This window comes from Hydra vulgaris, chromosome 08 (assembly GCF_038396675.1).
Source record: "Hydra vulgaris chromosome 08, alternate assembly HydraT2T_AEP".
In the NCBI taxonomy this organism is placed as follows: Eukaryota; Metazoa; Cnidaria; class Hydrozoa; order Anthoathecata; family Hydridae; genus Hydra; species Hydra vulgaris.
Window position 1 is genome coordinate 53903873 of NC_088927.1, and position 19831 is coordinate 53923703.

The following is a 19831-nucleotide window of genomic DNA, read 5'->3' on the forward strand; positions in this document are numbered from 1 at the left end:
ATTTGATACAATGCTTTGCAATTTAATTAGGTGCTGTAATTAATTTGAAAGTCATCTTTTAGTTTTAATAATACTGAAAAAATGCAAATATATTGTTCACTGTCATTTCAGTAAGTTGTGCTAATGGAGTAAATTTCAATTGCAATTTTTTTTCTCGGACGTAATTTGTTGATTTTGGTTTTTACATTTTTGGAATTAGGAATGTGTGTACTTTCATCCCTGCAAAGGATTTTTTCGGGAAAAGCGGGTTGAATTTTTTTTCTAAATTTTGTAACGGTAATGAACATTTCTCAAGTGATTTATGTAACAAGCAACATTTGAAAAATCTTTGGGGCAAAGGTAACAACACATTGACATCCTTAAAAAAAAGGAAATAATAATATTAATTTTTGTGCTGCAATGAGAGACTGAAGCTTTATTGCTTCACCCATTTTTATTCCAATTCAATGAAATAAAACAGAGTTCATTTGAAAAAATGCATCTGCGTCAATATTTTCACCTTTAAATATTAAGTTTACGAAAGATAACATTTTCAAAGTTATTTTAATTAGTTAAATTTATGTAGTATATACTTACTCGACAATTTAGCTGTTGTTTCCACAGAAATTCCTTTTGAAATCAAATGATTAATTAACTCTCGAGTGTTCAAATTTTTTAATATTATCGACCGGTGTATACGAATACTATACCGGACCACACCGGACTAACACCGGAACATAAAAAAACAATTTTAGTAGAGCGAAACATAAGTAGGTTTTATTTGTGACATATATACAATAAGGAATTATATAATTAAAAAAAAAAAACTTTAATTAAAAATGGCGCTGTGGAGTATTCATGCTTTGACTTACTAAAATAGGGAAAGGCGCAGTAGAGTGTGCATACATCGACTGACTAACATAGGGGACAGGCGCATTGGAGTGTACATGCAAATGCAAAGGGTTTTTGGTTAGGAAAGGCAGTTCAAAAGGATAACTTATAACTCTCGTAAAAAAGCCTACCAGCCTGCTTAAATCCAAACAGATATTTAAGAAAATTAACTCTTTTTTCAAAAAACCAAAAACATTGATGGTATTGTGTTTATATTTCAATAGTCCGCCAGCTAATTGCCTTGTGGACTACTTGACAAGAATTACATAGAAATATTTACAACGTTTTTTCTGTGCTTTTTAAGTCGAGAAACGGAGCGCATCAAGAATAAGCGAGTTTAGAAAAGTAAGAAAAAAGTAAAAAGAAAAGACGAAAATTTAAAATAAAAAAATAAAAAGTTTGGGTCTTTCATAAAGTATAAGGTTTTTTTGATTTAATTCAAAAATTGGTTTAATTTATTTTCTAGTTTTTTGTTTTTGTTTATATCTCTTATTTCTTTAGTTTCATTTAAAAAAGAGTTTAATTGGTTGTTTTCTTTAGCAATATTGTCTTCGATCTGAAGTACTTTTTTAATTTTAGATATATAGAAGGCTTATTCTCGCGCTCTTAGAAGGCTTATTCTCGCGCTCATACTTCTCTCATGATAAGCTCTCATTCGTATAGAATAAATATAATACAAAAGCTCGTCAAGCAATAAATTACAAATATAAAATTTTGAGATTTTGAATAAATTACAAATTTAAAAGTCTTTTTAAAAGGTTTACTGCTAGAATAGATCTTATTTAGCAAAGATTGTTTATTTAATTAATGGTTGTACTTTTTCGCAGCTGTATATCATGTGAGATAGAGATACTGGGGACATTCACTGGGGACAAAGGTCATCAGGTACATGACCTTTGCGTTGATGATGGATTTTGTGGGTAGCGATGGAGTTTGTGGGTAGCGCAAAATGAATTGCTTTATATTTTATTTCGTTTGCTTTGTTGTTGTTATTTCTTTTGAAAATGTTTTGAAAGAGGAGGGATCATTCCTTTGAGGTAACCGTCATGCTCTTTTCAAAATCAGAGTTTCACTTTGTAAACAGGGTTGTTACACCCAAACTATATTTCTTTTTCATAAGAAAATCGTAAATTGATTTTGATGTTAGGTCGGTAATCAAAACCGGTTTTAGGGGGTGTATAAAGTTTCTTAGGGTAAAATTTGATTTATTGTGGTCATAAGATTGACTTTCCTTTTTAATTTTTTTTTCCAAACACGTGAAATGGAGTTTTGTTAAATGTTGTTTTAATTTTTTTAAATGTTGTTTGTTTAAGACCAGTTAATTGGTGATCCAAGAAACCAGGTACAAAAACCTTTGCAGGATCAGATATTTTGGATACTTGGTTCAAATTAGTTTCTTTTTTAGGTTTTAGAGTCTGGTAGTTTTTGTCTCTAACAAAATTGTTATAAAAAATGGACTGGTTGAGGATTTCCTCAATGAACACATTTTTTATGTCGCTCTCGCCGTTAAAGAAGTGACTCCAATTTTTAATTAGTTGCTGGTAGAACACAGGAGTATTGTAACACAGGAATATTGCAACACAGGAATAACAGTATCGATTGTGCTGCTTGAGTGGGTTGTGATAAATATATTTTCTCCTTGATTAGTTTTTCTATAACTATTGAAAATATGCGTCGCAGCGTCTTTCCATGCGCCTGTTAGGGTGTAATTGAAAACTTTTGCCACCCAAGTCAGCTGGATGGATTTTAGTTTTTCGCCCATATTTATTATGTTTAAACCTCCGCGACTTATAGAAAGTTTAGAAACTTTTTGGTTTGTTTTAATAGAGCTGTTGCTCGAGAGAAAATTTTCAACAATATTTCCAATAAACTTGATAATTCTATCGTTAGGTATTGGCAACGTAACAGCTAAGTGCCAAAGGTTACTCAAGAGTATTTGATTAATTACTATTCTTTTTCCTTTAAAGGGTATGTCAAACATTTGCCAGCATTTAATTTTCTTTTGAATAATGGCAATGTTGTCGTTCCGTTGCTTGGTGTTGGTTAAACAATCTCTGTTGGAAAAATAAATGCCCGAGCTTTTAAGAGTATTTTCTTCCCAGTTAAAGTTTAGAAAATTTTCTTTATTTTTTGTTTTATTTTTTCCTAGCCACAAGCCTTGGCATTTGGCTACATTTAATTTGGCTCCTGTGGCTCGCTCATTGAGTTCTAAGGCCCTACCGAGTTTTTTTATCGACTCATCTCCTGTTAAATAGAAGTTTGTGTCGTCAGCGTATAGCTGGATTTTATTTTATTTTTGGTTTACTGTTATTCCTTTTATGTTTTTGTTTGCTCTTATGTATCCTGAGAAAATTTCGGCAAGTATGATATATAGAATCATCGAAAGAGGACAACCCTGCCTTACTCCTCTGTGAATTTCAATTTTTTCAGATGAAAATTTATTTTTATTTGCGCGCTTATGTCGTAATATATCGTTTTAATAAAATTTGTAAATACGGTATTAAAACCAAAAAAAGATATAGTGTCATATAGATAGTTTCTATCAACTGTCTTGACCTGGTCAATGGATATAATAGACGCATCAAGTTGGTTTTTGTTGGGTATTCTTATAATATCTCTGGTGTAGGATAAATTGTAATATATGGTTCTACGCGGGACGCATGCCGTTTGATTTTCGTTTATAATCAAAGGTAGAACATTTTTTGTCTATTTGCAATTATCTTAGTTATGATTTTATAGTCTGTATTCAAAAAGGAGATAGTACGCCAATTGTTGACATATGTCTTATCTGCTTTTTTAAACAAACATATGATTATTGCCTTTTTTCGGCTATCGCACATTTCAACGCTGCTAAAGGTTTCGTTTATATCTGCGGCCAGCAATTCCTCAAACAAATAAATATTTTGCTTGTAGAATTTGATGATGAGGCCGTTGCTTTCTGGTGATTTGTTATTTTGCATTGTTTTCAGCGCGCTTTTAATTTCTATAATTGTTATTGGCATTTCTAGTTCTTTACTTAAAGTTTCGGGTGCTTTTTGAATAGGGGATGTTTTGGAAAAAAGAAAGTTTTGACTTTTTTCGTCGCACTTTTTGCTTGCGTAAAGTTCTTTGTGATTATTTTCAACCTCTTTTTGGATTTCATCCTTTTCTGATTTAATGTTATTGTTCTTATCATTTATTTTTGTTGTTACTTGTTTTGCTGGTTTTAGCTTTTCTAATTGAAAAAACGAGCGAATGCATTTTTCGCCTTCAAGTCGCCATTTAATTTTTCCTCTTATCGACGCGCCATATGCCCTATTTGTTTCAAAAATTTTAAGTTTGTTTTTGATTTCAGCGCTCAAAATCTGCATGCGCGGGTTCAGGCGCGCTTTTTTATTTTTTTATTTTTTATTTTTTTTTTTTTATTACAAAATAATAAATATATACAATTTTTTAATAACATTAACTAAGTTTATTACGTTTTTACAATATATGGTGTTACAATAAAGCGTAAGTATATACATTTTTTTGTTTTTTAAATTTTATTACATAATTTTTGTATTTTTTATTTTTTTATTATTTTTTTTTTTTGTTTTTTGATTTTATATTTTTTTGTGTTTTTTGGTTTTATATTTTTTTGTTTTTTATTTTTTTTGCCGTTGTGCGGAAAGAAATCAAGAAATTAGATTAGGTAAAAAGAGAGAAGAAATTTCAAAATAGGTTAAGGGGAGGTTCATAAGGTAAAAGAAAGATTTATAACCAAAAAAATTAAAAAAGGAATTACAGGACTTTTACGTAAACATTACGTTACGAACACTATAGATAAAAAAATTTTGTGTTAGAATAATATTTCATAAATAAGGTCTGGCAGTGATTTGCTAATTTTATATAATAATAAGTTTGTTGTATAACATAAAAAAAAATTGCAAGAGGGAAGAAAGTCTTTACTAAACATACCACGAGCCGTTGTTTTATTTCAGCATTTTTAACTGCGTTTTTAAATTTTTTTTTTAATTTATATTCTTTAATCCTGTTATTTTTTGCCTGTTGTTTACAAAATGATTTTCACTAAAAAAAATATTTTTACTTGTGGGTGCACAATTAAAATTGTTATAAAAACTTAAATTTTTTCAATTTTTTTTTTTTTCAGGTATAAATTTTTATTGGATTTATATATTACGAATGTAACTTATGCATATTTCGCTCTACTAAGATTGTTTTTAATACTCTGAAGTGGTCCGGTGTGGTCCGGTGTAGTCCGGTGTGGTCCGGTGCAGTATTCGTATACACCCATTATCGAGCACATTCTTTTAAAAAGCGGAAAATTAAGATTAAAAGATCAGGTTTTTTACAGGTTCGTGCGTTTTGTCTAAAGTTCAGGATTAATTTATATCAACAGTAACTGTTGACCTAAACTAATCCTGATCTGTTCAGGCAAAAGGTATCATCAGAACGCAACGATCGAACTTTCAGTTGTTTCGCCTGAAGTTTTAGGCGTAAAAAATAGCTTGAACAGTTCATGCAAATTTTACCGGAACTTTTTTAAGAGTGTACCGTTACACAATCATACTAGCGTTTACAAAATAAATTTAAACTGTTTATAAAACTTACAAAAAATGTTGTTGCAGCAGGACTTTCATAACATTAACCGTGTCAATGTCGCCAATAATAGTTTTTAAAAACATCGGTGTCCATTGATTTGTTGGCATTTAGGAAGGTAGATTGTTTCGATAAGAGCTTTTTAACTTCCATGAATTAAAATGACACACCTGAAACTTGTTTATTATTTATTTATTAGTCGTTTTGCTTTCAGTTGTTGTAAGGAAGTGAATCTTGAAAACGTCTTTAAGTCTAATTTAATTATTTGGCCAATAAAAAATAATTTTTAATTAGTTTTTTATTTCGTTTTAATTATGCCTATTAAAACCGCGTGACTTAAGCTGTTGCTGATGTGAGTCTTCTGACCGATGCACAGTGGGCCAGAATGCACTTTTACTGGACAAAATTCATAACTAATTTAATATTAGAGCTATATTCACAAAAATTAGTATGAGTACTAATATGATGTCTGCGCTTTTTATGAAGGTAATATTTTTTTATTTCGTTGCTATGGATACCTTTATTTTGCTTAGCAACATCCGACTTTTGTTATCTGCAGATATTTTATAAGTGCTATTATTCACTAAATTTGGCATGAGTACCAATATGAGATCACACTTCTTACAAAAGTGATAATTTTTTAAATTTAGTTGTTATGGATACTTATATTGCTTAGTTACCGGATACTTTCCTTAGTTACAAAGTGGTAAATTGATATTTGAATATCTTATCGGATTTTTGACCCACCTATATTGAATAAAAATTGAGTATTTAGGTAAATAATGTTTTAGGAATAATAAAAGCAAAAAATAGTGCAAGAAAACGTTACCAATTTTAAATTACATCAAAAAATTATAAAACAATAATATCGTTTGAAGATTGCTTAAGTAATTGTAAAACATCTGAAGGAAATGCTTTATGATTTGTTTGGTGTGATGTTGATTTACGCAATGATGAAATAACAGGATCACTGGAAACTAGGAGTCTATTGATAAGATCAGTATTTGTTGCTTTTCTGGATGTTTTTCGGCTGAAATTTTCGCGATAAGATTTAAAGTCTTTATTTCTAGCCTCTTGAGCTTCCTCTGACATAAGTCCGATGGGTAATGTAATGATTTCCACTTTTTTTTATACAAGTAAACAAATCGTTGAACAGCATGTCTAAAATCAACGTCTTTAAAATCAGCAAATTTTGGCTGAATAAATTTTAATATATCTTCAGTAATATTTTGTTTTGAAATACTAAGATTGTTTTTTTGGAGAAAATTATGAATGTCTAAGTTTAACAAAACCATATCTAAATAATTATTGTAACAAGTATTTTGTATTTAAAAGTAAAATGTTATAATATATATGCCGCCTGGAATACTCATACTTGTTAGTAATTAAGTTACTACAAGTGTTAGTAATTAAAATTAAAAGTAATTAAATTACTGTCAGTGTTAGTAATTAAATTACTAACACTGACCGAAAATATGTTGTTGCTATGTTATGCAAAGTAAGGTATCCATAGTAACCAAAAAAGTTAACCTTATAAGAATTCTGAATCTCATTTTAATACATACCCCCAATATTGTGTATTTAGCGCAAGTAAAATACTGTTAAAACAACGTTAATGTAAAAATGAGTTGTTGCTATGCAAAATTTAGTACCATAGCAACCAAGTTAAAACATACATAAAATCTGAACGGGGATTTAAAGGGACGAGCAATTAATTAAAACTCGATTGAAGCATCATATAGCTCAAATAAATATAAAACAACGCATGGCAAATTGTGGTAATTATTAGTTATTGTGCGGCAAAAAATAAGTTTCTTAAGAAATTTTTTTTTTAATCTGTGATTTTCAAAGTATAACTGAGATAACATGCTATGACAAATTTATTTCACACATTGGTTTTTCTTATCTCTAAATACTCTAGAATAACATGTACTAATTTTTTGTTTCAAAAACGTAGATGTAATTGAAATATAATACAACGTTTTTGTCACCGTTAATTACTTATTTATAATTTTTTTTTATTTTTATTTTATCTCAATATTCAAATGCTTAGAGTCCTGGTAACTAAGGGATTTAATATAAATAAATTATCAATAGATTTCTCCTAATATATGTAGATACTAAAATTAAATAGGTTTTCAAGATTAGACAACTAAAATTTTTCCCATTTTGTCCACCTACTGGCCCACTGTGCGATGGCTTTATTGCTATATTATAATATAATAAACGTTTATTAAACGTCAATCAAACATTTTTAAAATAACGACTTATATTATTCAATATTGTAAACGTTTGATCGACGTTTAATAAACGTATATATTTATAGATTTAAAACGTAGATTTTAAATCTATAAATTTCTACGTTTAGTTATTGTCGATTAAAGGTTTACAATATTGACTTATGTAAGTCGATATTCTAAACGTTAGATCGAAGTTTGGTAAATGTATATATAAAAAAGTTTGAAATATGCATTTTAACTCATGCGTAAATTTTTAGTCAAAAATAAGTCGCTAAACGTTTTATCCATTTTTCGACCGATTTTGACTAAGTATTGACCAATTCTGAACCAATCTGTGTTTACTGGGATGAGACTGTGATGCCTGGCTTTCGATGAGATCGAGGCATGCGATTCAGAGTCTTTAACTATGACCTGAATGAGTTTGATTTTTCTGAGTTCTGTGTTGGGTTTTATAAGATTAAAACCTCTGACATAATAATTGAGGTGTCGATACCAACAGCTCTAAAGAAATTCTCGGCTGGCTGTATATTTTCGTCATATTTGTCTGAGACCTCTAGTACCACCACTTGATTCTTTATGCTGTGTTTGTTTCTGCTCATGTGCTACTTTATTTAGAAATAGATTCCAATCATTTTACTTTCATTGGATTTGCGGTTGATGTGATGAAAATGATACCGGTTGAGGTTTTTCTTAGTTTGCAAAGAGATTTTTGTGAGATTTCGTTTTCTGCTTCTAATGTCAAGACTTTGTTTTTTAGAATTGCAATGCGTGCTTTTACAGTTAGAAATTCTGCGAATATTATATAGTCTAATTGCTCTGTTTTACCTGGTCCTGTGCTTGAGAATTCTTCAAGTTCATATAGACTAGAGATTAGCGTTGTATTGGCTTTGACCAGTTTTATTTTCGTGGACATAATTGACAGCTGAAAAAAAATAATAATAAAGCATATATACATACATATATCAGGATCCAGGCTGTAGCAAGTGTAGCAAATGCTACACTCAGTTTTTGTTTTCTTTTTTTTTTTTTTGCATACATTTTTTTTTTTTTTTTCATGAAAAAGAGAAAAGTAATTTAAATAAGATATGCAGGTTACCAGTTATCAAAATGCGGCGCTTCAAAAATTTATTTAAAACTGTATTTGAGCCAAGTTGACTATGTTACGAAAATATTTCATTCAGAAAAATGAAATGCTTCACTGAAAAACCCATGTTTTTATCGTGTTTTGTCTCACATGCCCATAAATTTTTAAAAGAATGTCAAATATTTCGCAGCGTATCAACTTAAATTGAACTGGGAGTTAAATAAAATGGCAAATCGACTGTAGCAACTGTAGCAAAAGTCAATTTGTCATACTTTAAAACAACTCTATACATACCCCCGATAATCTGTTATATATTGAGCCTATTTACGTGCAATCTTTTTATTAACAAGGAGGTCTTACGTAGTGACTAAAAGTAATCAAGCGAGAACCTGTTGCAAAAAAAAATTGTGTAGCAAAGACAGAAATTCTGTAAAATATCCACTCTCCGTTAATAAAACTTTTTTTAATAAAGTGGGTAGCAAACATAAAATGAAGAGGTTTTATAACTATAAAGACTAAGTTAAATAGCACCTTCGGTTGGTTTATTTATTTAGCCTATTATAAAAATGGTGAAATTTGTTTATGTTTATTAAAAATGGTGAAATGTGTTTATGTTTATGAAAAATGGTGAAATGTGTTTATTGCTGTTCTACCAGTTATTTATCATTGAAGAAGTCAAACGATTTAAAAATGTTTTAAAAAATTTATAGATTTCCAGGAGACAACACTTTATTACATGATTTGATTGACATCAAAGCTTCAAAAAGGTTAAACTAAAATGCACAATTTTCCTCTCAAATAGATTTTTAGTTTATTCTAAAATTGCAAGGGACCTTCTACTATTTTTTTTTAATTTGGAAATTTCTACTAGGAAATTACTACTATTATTCTCTGTGACAAGGTCTATGTTACAAAAATGTTATTGTATCATGAGGTTGTTGATTTTGGAAAACCAATGATATAAATTCTCTTTCGAAAATGATTATAATATATATATAAATCAATGTAATAAACATCTTTCCATGTTATTGATGCATTTCCGATCAAGATGGAAAGACTAGTATTTAAAGAATCTGCACGAATATCATAAATCTTCCAAAGTTAAAGGCTCAGCTCTAATTAAAAATTACGATACAGTTTTATTAGACGATTCCCATGGGAATTGTCTTATAAAGCTGTATCAAAGGAACTTTCTACTACTTTTTTTTTAAGTTCTACTTGGAACTATTGTTCCCTTTGACAAGGTGTATGTTACAACCCAGTAGGCACAGCGACGTGACAAAAACGTGAATTTCACGTTATTTTGGCACGTGACAATTAGGTGACTTTTTGGTCCCCATGAAATGACCAATTCACGTGATTTATGGACGTGTTTTTCACGTTACTTTTGGCACGTGATATTTAGGTGACTTTTTGGTCCCCATGAAATGACCAATTCACGTGATTTATGGACGTGTTTTTCACGTTACTTTTGGGACGTGATATTTAGGTGACTTTTTGGTCCCCATAAACTGTCCAAAAGACGTGCTTTTTACGTTAATTTTGGCACGTGATATTTAAGCAATAATTATGCTTTATAATTACAATTATAAGTGTTTGGATTCGTGTAAAGAAAAAAAACTCATCGTCGAGGAAATATTTAATACGTATTAAAATACATGGTTTTATTAGTCAGTATATTAGTTCTTGACATAAAAATTTTTAATTTGTAACAAAAGCTGCACTTTTGTTAAAATATCCTCCTTATATCCAATAAGTAATAAGTACGAAGTCGTAGATCTGCAACTTACGAAGAGCACGCTTCAAACTTATATATCTATTCTCCCATAAAAGCACGCTTCAAACACAATCTAACAAATCAGTCGATATTTTCTTCTATAAGAGCACGCATCAAACTTTATCTAATGAATCAGATTTAGCTGAAAAGAAACGAATAAAATCTTAAATAATAGTATGATTATTTAATAATTATCTTAAATCACAAGATTTTAAAACAAATCTTACTTTGAGAGTTGCTAACTACTTTTGGCAACAAGATTTTCTAGTGTGTTATTTGTTTTCTTTTATCTAAATCATTAAATAATTTTAAGAAAACAATACTACATACAGTGTAAAAAAATACTCTGATTGCTAAAAAAGTAAATAAGTATTTAATAAAAAAAGATGTAACAAAAAAGTCGACAGATGATTATAAAAAAAGAAGTACATAATAAAAAATACAAGTTTAAAAAAATATTTTTTATCTATATATACCTATATCTAATATCTATCTATGGATTTATCTATATCTATATCTATATAAAGTTAATAACTGATGGGCGTGATTAGAAAAAGACCTGTACTCACCTTATGTGATAACATCTGTGTACTATGTGATAACATGATAATTTGTTTTCTTTGTTTTTCATCTTCTTATATTTGCAACTGTTTCTGCATTAACTTGTTCATACATTAACTCACTAGATGCAAAGGTGACAGCCCACAAAGTTGCTTTAAATGAGTAATCTACAAAGTTTTGAACAGCATTAAATGTCATTTTAGAATGCACACAAAAATTAATACAATTTATAAAAATGTAATAGTTATCACATAACCACAAAGCATTATAGTGGGGATTTTATATCATGATTTTCCTTATCCATGGTCAGATTTTCACCTTGAGGCTCCTTTTGCTGTGGAAACATTCACCACGGCTAAGGAGCCTCATCTACCCCTAATTATATATAATATATTAAGTATAAAACTAAAAATATGTATAATAAAGTATTGTCAAATTAGGTCACCAATAAATACAGAGTGCTGAAAATTCAACTCAGAATCAAGTTGCATTCTCCAACAAGATATGAATTAAATCAAATTCTTACTACAAAGTGCGATCACAAAAGAAGACAAAAAAAAGGGAAAAGTGAATTTTCTCAAACTTTAAAAGTTAAAAGGTTATTAGGTCTTACTACAGAATGATATTCCTAGGCAATAACATAACAATACCATTGGGTCTTCCCAGTCAATAATATTTTATGCAGAACTTATCATTTGTCATGTAGCTTAATAAATTTAATATTAAATAAGTTATAATAACTTATTTATTATCAAATTAATTACATTGACAAATTTGACAGTCTAAAATAATATACAATATGGTAGAAAAAAAAGTATACCTTGTAGTAGGGTTTAATCTTTTGCGTGTTGCAATATGAGAATTATCTGCCATAACGTTACACAATTTTGAACTAAGCTTTATAATATATTTATTAAACCTAAATTGATAAAACTTAGTTATAAGATAATATGTTTGGATAAAATATTATATATGTGACATTTTATTTTTGTCAAAAATGCATTGCGACGTTATAAGATATCTTACGCCCTACTTTTTAAATTATTATAAAATTACAATGCAAAATAATTACATTATTATAAAAGTAAAATAAAAAGTAATTACAATAATGAATATATAAACTACGTATTTCATGTAATCATTATATATAAAATATCCAGAAAATATCCTGAAAAAATTCAGAATATTTCCCCCCTCATTTTCCCCTTAATTTTGCATTCAGCCAAGTTGTTTCTCAACTTTTTAAAAACTTTTCTTAATTTTTGTATGAATGATGACTAAAACAACATAATAACAAATAGATGAATAATATATACTTGTTATATGTTGTAATAAAAGTTGTATGTATGGAACTTGTAATATAAGTTGTATGTATGGAAAACATTTCGGATATTTGGAAAATAAATAGATAAATTTCAGAATAATATCTGGTATTCCGGGAATATCCCGAATAAGATAATCCCTGAAACTAAATTATAAAAAAATAGTAAATAAAATAAAGAATATCTTTCCAAGTTTCTAATCACAGGTTTTTATTATGAATAAAAAAAGTTCCAAAATACACAATATTTTGGCAACGTAACATTCACATTTTAATCAAGTAAAATTGTCACCTGGACAAGGTCACCTAAAATATACATGATTGAAACACGAAAAAGGAAACGGGGTAAGAGCAGGCATCAAACTTTATCTAATGAATAAGTCGATATTTTCTCCAATAATAGCTTACAACACCAAATTTAGCTCAAAAGAAACAAATAAAAACTTAAATAATAATATGAATATTAAATAATCATCTTAAATCACAAATTTTTAACACAAATCTTACATGGTGAGTCACCAACTGTTTTGGCAACAAGATGTTCTGGTGCTATTTCTTTGATCTAAATCATTAAACAATTTTTAAAAAAGCAATGCTATACTTGAGAGAAACTTGCTTTACATATTGGAAGGTCGTCAACATTGAAAGATAAGTAAAATGCAGTTTCAAATACAATAGCATCATAATCATCTTTTTGTGGGGAAAACATCGAACAAATCCGCGTTAATAACCTGTTTTATATTGTACATAATAACAATAGTAATAAAAGTCATATAATATATATAATAATAATTTCATATAACTCGAATATATATATATTAATCATATAATATTTAAATAATATAAAAAAAGGAAAAAAATAAGTATTAACCCTTTTTAACAAGTAAAGCACGAGATCAAGATGTCATATATTTTAAAAAGATAAAGTATTTAATAATAATATATACATATATCAATAATAAATAACATAACACATTTATTTATTGATATTATCTTGGATAAATTCTTTAACCTTGTTGATAAAAACCAAATAAAGAAAGAAAATCTATTTTGGGTTTTTATCTAAACGACTCTTGAGTAATAATGTATGCAGAAGTTCTAGAGACATTATTATTGCTCAAGAATCAAGAATAAGTTCTGCTAGAACTTATAATTTGTCCATGTAGCTTACTTAATTTAATATTAAATTCGTTATAACATAACTTATTTCGTACTAAATTAAGTAAGCAAAATGGACAAATTCGCGAGTCTAAAATATTATATCATAAAGTAGAAAAAAAGCATACCTTGTATTTGAGTTTAATCTTATTTGTGTGGCAAATAGGGACGGCAAATAGGGTACTAATTTATTTAACTTAATTTGATATAATTTAGATATTAGATATTACAACTTAAAATATATTGCTCTTTTTAGTTCTGTTTTAAATGCATCGCGTTAAAAGATATTATATAGACCAATTTTTTTTTTTTTAATTACGATAATACTACAATAAAAATTAATTATACTACCATAGAAGTAAATAATTATAACTAATATAATGAATACAAAAACTATACTATAAAAAAAAAATTAATATAATAAAAAATATGATTTCATATTTCTTATGCCAGTTTTTTTCGAGAATAAAAAAAGTTCCGAAAGACAAGATATTTTGGCACGTAACTTTCACGTGACTTTCACGTAAAATAGTAATCTGGACGAAGTCACCTAAAGTACACGTGATTGAAACGTGAATAAAACGTTGCGTGCCTACTGGGAAAGTCAAATAGCAAAAAAAAGGCAATTAAATGTGATAAAAATCTAACTTTAATTGAAAAATCTAACATTTAATGAAAAGCCTTGGTAAACTACAGATAGAACTCTTTTATTGTTTAACTTTTGTCCACGTTATCAAAAACACAAAATAACAAGGCATTTTGCAAATTATTCACATGAAGAAATAATTTAGCTGATTAAAACGCTATTAAGAGAAACACTTTTGTTACAAATATGTTACTTAATTAAAAATAAATTTTAAAATAATTTCAAAATACATGTTAATGTAAATAAGTCTCTTGTTTACATTAACATGTATTTTGAAATTATGATTTGCTTAACAAATATGAAATTTTGCCAGATAATGTTTTACTTTTTTAAACTTTGGTCAATATCTAAAATCATTTTAAATAGGTTGATTGAAATTTCCTTTTGACAATACTGTTCAATGGCTTTTCTTCAATTTGATTAAAGATAAAGTTTGTTCGACTTCCATATTCAATAATTTTATGCTTTAATGCATAACTTAATTGAAATTGAATGTTATCGTCACAATATACTTTCCTATATTCATTTATAAAAAACTGAAAACTTTCTACACCCAAATCAAACAAAGAACTATGTTGTTTTAAACAAAGAACGACCATATTAAGTTTATCTTGTTAGGTTGACATTTATTTTTTGACACTTTTGTTTTTATTATTTGCTGACATTTGTTGATTGTATCGTTGTTAATTGTAATATGCCTGGAGTTTGCTATTTTGGGATTTTAAAAGCATTCCTTATTTATTTAAAGCAATATATTTTTATTGAAACGTTTATTTACTATTTTTTATTTGATTTGAAACCTGTTTCTTTTTTTCATTATTTGACAAAAAGTTTATTGTTATGAAGTAATGAAGTATATTATTAAAAATATGAAAATATGTATAAATTGTTTTTATAAATTTATATAAATCGTTGAAGTGTCTATTTCAATTTTCAGATATTTTATAAGGTAAGATTAATTTAAAATTAAACGACAAGTTTAGATTAAATTTGTCGTTTTCATTTTCAAATATCAACCTTCAATTTTTTTGCAGACCAAAACATTTTAACTACCACAAAGATTTTGTTAATTTAAATATATAATAATGTTTTGTGTATTATTTGGCATAAATACATTGACTGGCAATAGGAGTACCAAGAACTAAATTTAAATACATCGACTGAAAATAAGAGTTCGTTTAGGGCTTTAGTCATGATTAAAAGTCATAAAAAAGAAGTAAACTATCATTTCGTTAAAAAGTATTCGGTTTAACTAGAGTTTTAACGTCGCGTAAATCAGGTAACGTTCTTCCGCTCTAAACGGACGAAAGAAGAAAGCAGTGGCAGGGGACCTCATATATCACTACAAGCCACTGTATATCCAAGGCTGGCGCAAATGGTGTGTGATTTCCTACCCCCACCCCCTATCAATGAATTTTATTTCATTATGTCTGCAAATTTACCTCTTTTAAACCAGCAGATCGGCTTATGTAGATCAAATAGAACAGTTGGCAAACTTGGACTTTTCGTATTGTCGGCAAATGTGAAAATGCGAGATATATATATATTTTTTTTTAAGACCAAAAAATATTTATGACATTTTTGCTACAGTCAATAAAAATCCTGGATCTGCCCCTGTATATATACATTTATATATATATATATATATATATATATATATATATATATATATATATATATATATATATATATATATATATATATATATATATATATATATATATATATATATATATATATATATATATATTTATATATATATATATATATATATTTCTATATATATGTACATATATAGAAATTATATAGATGTCTCTCGAAGATATAATTAAATGTATTACCAATAAAATAATGATTATAAATGTTCCGTAAATATAACTATTAATTAACAAATAAGTTTTGGATTTTGTCAAATAAAAAATGAATAAATAAATAAACAAATGAGAAAAAATGATAGAAAAAAAAAGGCCGAAAAATTATTCTCAAAAGTTATTTGAATAGCCCAAAGAGATTAGAAAAAATCAGGTGCATGCCATTGTTGGCGGTAAGTTAAAAACTACGAGAGAAGAAAGTTGAACTGAAAAATTTAGTAAAGCTCTTTAAAATTAAGATAAAAAAAACTTTTAAAACTCTGTAAGAATATAAGCGAACTGAAGCATGAATAAAATCTTGGTTATGACTATTTTTATAATAATAATATATAAATAAAGGTATATATAATAAAATATAAGTATAGGTATATATAAATATTGGTATGTAATTATAACATGTTTTATGCAATTATAACTGTGTTTTAGACACGTCAAATATAATTAATATAACATTATAATTTTTAAAAGTAGAAAAATAATTGATTAGCTAATAAGATGAAGCAATAGCAGAGAAAGAAATAATAACTAAAAATAAAAAATAATTGGAAAAAGAAATAAAAAGAATACGAAAAAAATAAAAATTCCAGAAAACTTACGAAAAACACTTCTTGTCAACTTATAGAAAACTTATAGAAATGTCAACTTATAGAAAACACTTCTTGTCAACTTATAGGCTTGAGCGCAAAAAAAAAAAAAAGTTGGAAAAAAAAATTGGAAACAGCGTAATTCATAAAAGTATACTACTAGAAAACACGGATATTACCAGAATCACCCAGCAACAATGACAAACATTTGACGAAACTATAACCCTAGACTATATACCCTGAAGCTGCTCTTCAATCTTCAATCCGTGAAAACGAGCAAATCACCCAGAAGCGACGGTCTGCGGAATTCTATAAAGAATGACATCCTTGGCAAAACCCTACTTATTGTGTTAAATAATTTGATAAAAGAAAACAAGCTGCTAGCCTTACAAAAAGAAGCCCTTATAACGTGCATTTATGCAAAAGGTAACACATCAAATATAGCAAATGGAGATCAAATTCTTCTACAAACTACAAAACTCATACAAAAATTTTTACCAACAGACTTAAAAACATACTTCCATTTATTATTAAAGAAACACAAACTGCTTGCAATCCTCATAGAACAATATTTGAAAACTTTCCGACACCAGAGACATAGATACCGACACCATATAGCTAATGAAAATAATCAAGACGCATCCATAATATCAATAAATCAAATAAAAGCATTCGTTAAAGTAGGCAAGATTTTTTTATTTGATTGTTTATTTATTTTTAGTTTTAGTAATCATTTTAATAATATAGTTAAAAAACTGACATACAATGATATGCTATGACATTAACTCGCGTTTGAAAATAAATAGTTTTTTATCCAAAGAAACCAAAATTCACTGAGGAGTAAGACAAAGCTGCGCTTTTGAGTGTTCCCGTTGACACACGACTTTGAAAATTTTGCCATTATGAGAGGATAAATATGTAAACAAACTGTGTGCGGTATTCTTTTTAAAAGTGGTTTGTAATTATTTTGGTATTAGTTTGGCTTAATAATCTACTTTCCATTAGTATAAACCTTTTTTTAATTTAGATAAAACAAATATCAAGTTTAACAACATAAATATCTATTGTAAAGAAATGTCTTATTACAAAACACTTGATCTGCCTTCCAAAAGCAAAAATTCTACTTATAAATGGTATAGATCCTTACTCAATACCAGACAGCGAATTCAAAAACAGTGAAGAAACTTTTCCGCCTGTAACTTACGCTGATGTAGTAAATTATCTTGTATTTTCACCAAGTTCTTATACAGCTGAGGATATGACGGCCAATAAATGAGAAGCGTTTAATCAAATGTTAGAAGGATGGGTTAGGAATGTGGGAGTTAATAGCATAGGAAGTTTGAGAATTGTTTTGGGAAAGGTAAGAAACAAAATATTGATAAAGCAAGTACATATAATTTTATATTTTTGAATGTTTATATCTATTTATTACTTTATAGTTTGTATTTTAAGGTGTTTTATTCACCACGTCTCAACTTAGTTCATGGATTGTTGCTGAATGCAGGGGTAAAATTGTATGTGCACACTGTAATTGCATGGCAGGTCTTGATGAAGCATTCACACATATTGCTGCAGTTCTTTTTTGGATTGAAATAACTGTTATAATGCAAGAATCTAAAGCAGTAACTAATTATAAATCTTACTAGCTACCCCCAAACTCTTGCGAAGTTAACACCAAAACGTTTATGTGAAATCAAATTATTGATCAAGTCAAAATCAAAAAAACGAATATTAGACAAAAGTTTGGAAGATGACCCAAATGATTGCAGTATTTCTGCATTAGTTTGTCTACCATTAAGAAATCTGTTAAAAGGCCAACACATCAAGAACTAAGTATATTTTTTAATAAAGTTAATAAATCAAAATCAAAGGTAGCTATCGTAAAAACAATCCCTAAATATGCTCATGCATACTCTACAAAATCTGATCATCGTAAAGTACCTTTAATGAGCGATTTATATTCTTTATATAGAAAAAACTCTTAATTACACGGAGTTGCGATCTTATTGTAAATTTATTTATCCTAGTTTAACTTTAACAACTGAGCAAGTAATTAAAATAGTAAGCTTGGCACGATTACAATCAAGTTCTAGTTGTTGGCAATTTCGATGGGGTCGAAATCGATGTTTTTCTCTAAAAAAACTTTAAAGTTCTTGACCCAGGTTTATTTATTAATAATAATGGTTTTATGGTATTTATTAAAAATAATGGTTTTTCAGGTTTATTAATTAATAATAATAAACAAATTTTAGTCATATGGGTGTGTCACCAAATGGTGTTGTTGAGTGTTCTCGTTGTGGAAAAGTATGTGTAGAAATTAAATGCCTAAAAATACAACCTAGGAAACAACATATTACAAGATTCAGTTAAAAATAAAAAAATTAGTTATCTTTATTAAGAAAAAGGTGGTGAACTATCACTTAAAAAAGACCATGCATATTACTATTAAGTTCAAACTCAACTCACAGAATTCATATTCAGTAACAAGAGTTACTGAATATGAATTCTGTGATTTTTTTTGTATGGACAGTGAAGGACTTTTTAATTCTTAGAATTCTTCGCGATGAAAATTTGATAGAAAATATTCTTAACATATCGAAGGAAGTTTTAAAAGGATTATCCTTCCTGAACTGATTTCAAAGTTTTATAGTGAACTTGAACCTATTGAAAGTAATGTTTTATCATTTCAAGGTAAGATTTGCTACAGTCACAAGAGTTCAAAAGACGGCAATGCGATTAGTTGTACTATAAACATTGTAAAATTAGATGTTACCATGTGAAGTGTATGAAAATTTATAAAATGCCTAAAAGCAATTGGTTTTGTCCAGAATGCAGATGAAAAAGAAACATTTTAAAAGTAAAAAGAAACTTACTACGAAAGCAAACAATTCTATATTTCATTAACAGTTTTACACTCACACATAAATATATATATATATATATATATATATATATATATATATATATATATATATATATATATATATATATATATATATATATATATATATATATATATACATATATATATATATATATATATACATATATATATATATATATATATATACATATATATATATATATATATATATATATATATATATATATATATATATATATATATATATATATATATAT

At 27.7% G+C, this 19831-nt stretch overlaps 1 protein-coding gene and 1 long non-coding RNA gene across 8 annotated transcripts in view; one reads left to right on the forward strand and one right to left on the reverse strand.

The window, feature by feature from the left end:
* Positions 1 to 19605, forward strand: part of LOC136083971 (TNF receptor-associated factor 5-like) — a 206579-nt gene extending 186974 nt beyond the window's left edge. Inside the window, exon 9 of one of the 3 annotated variants that reach the window (XM_065803946.1) lies at positions 3020 to 3298. In XM_065803946.1, the coding sequence (XP_065660018.1) occupies positions 3020 to 3049 (30 nt within the window). In that variant the 3' untranslated portion in view covers positions 3050 to 3298. Of the gene's footprint in view, positions 1 to 3019; positions 3299 to 19381 lie in introns of those variants that run through there. The other 2 variants (XM_065803941.1, XM_065803945.1) reach the window with 2 other exon arrangements.
* On the reverse strand, positions 10397 to 13882 carry LOC136083972 (uncharacterized). Of its 5 annotated transcripts, none has more exons than XR_010640250.1 (6): positions 13718 to 13882; positions 12724 to 12993; positions 11931 to 12029; positions 11119 to 11277; positions 10777 to 10839; positions 10397 to 10691 (listed from the first exon to the last, which is right to left on the reverse strand). It is a non-coding gene; the product is annotated as an uncharacterized LOC136083972 (long non-coding RNA). The 5 variants fall into 5 exon arrangements; XR_010640252.1 differs by having other exon boundaries at positions 12939 to 12993; positions 13718 to 13868; XR_010640253.1 differs by lacking the exon at positions 12724 to 12993 and having other exon boundaries at positions 13718 to 13862.
* Positions 19606 to 19831: the final 226 nt, after the last annotated feature.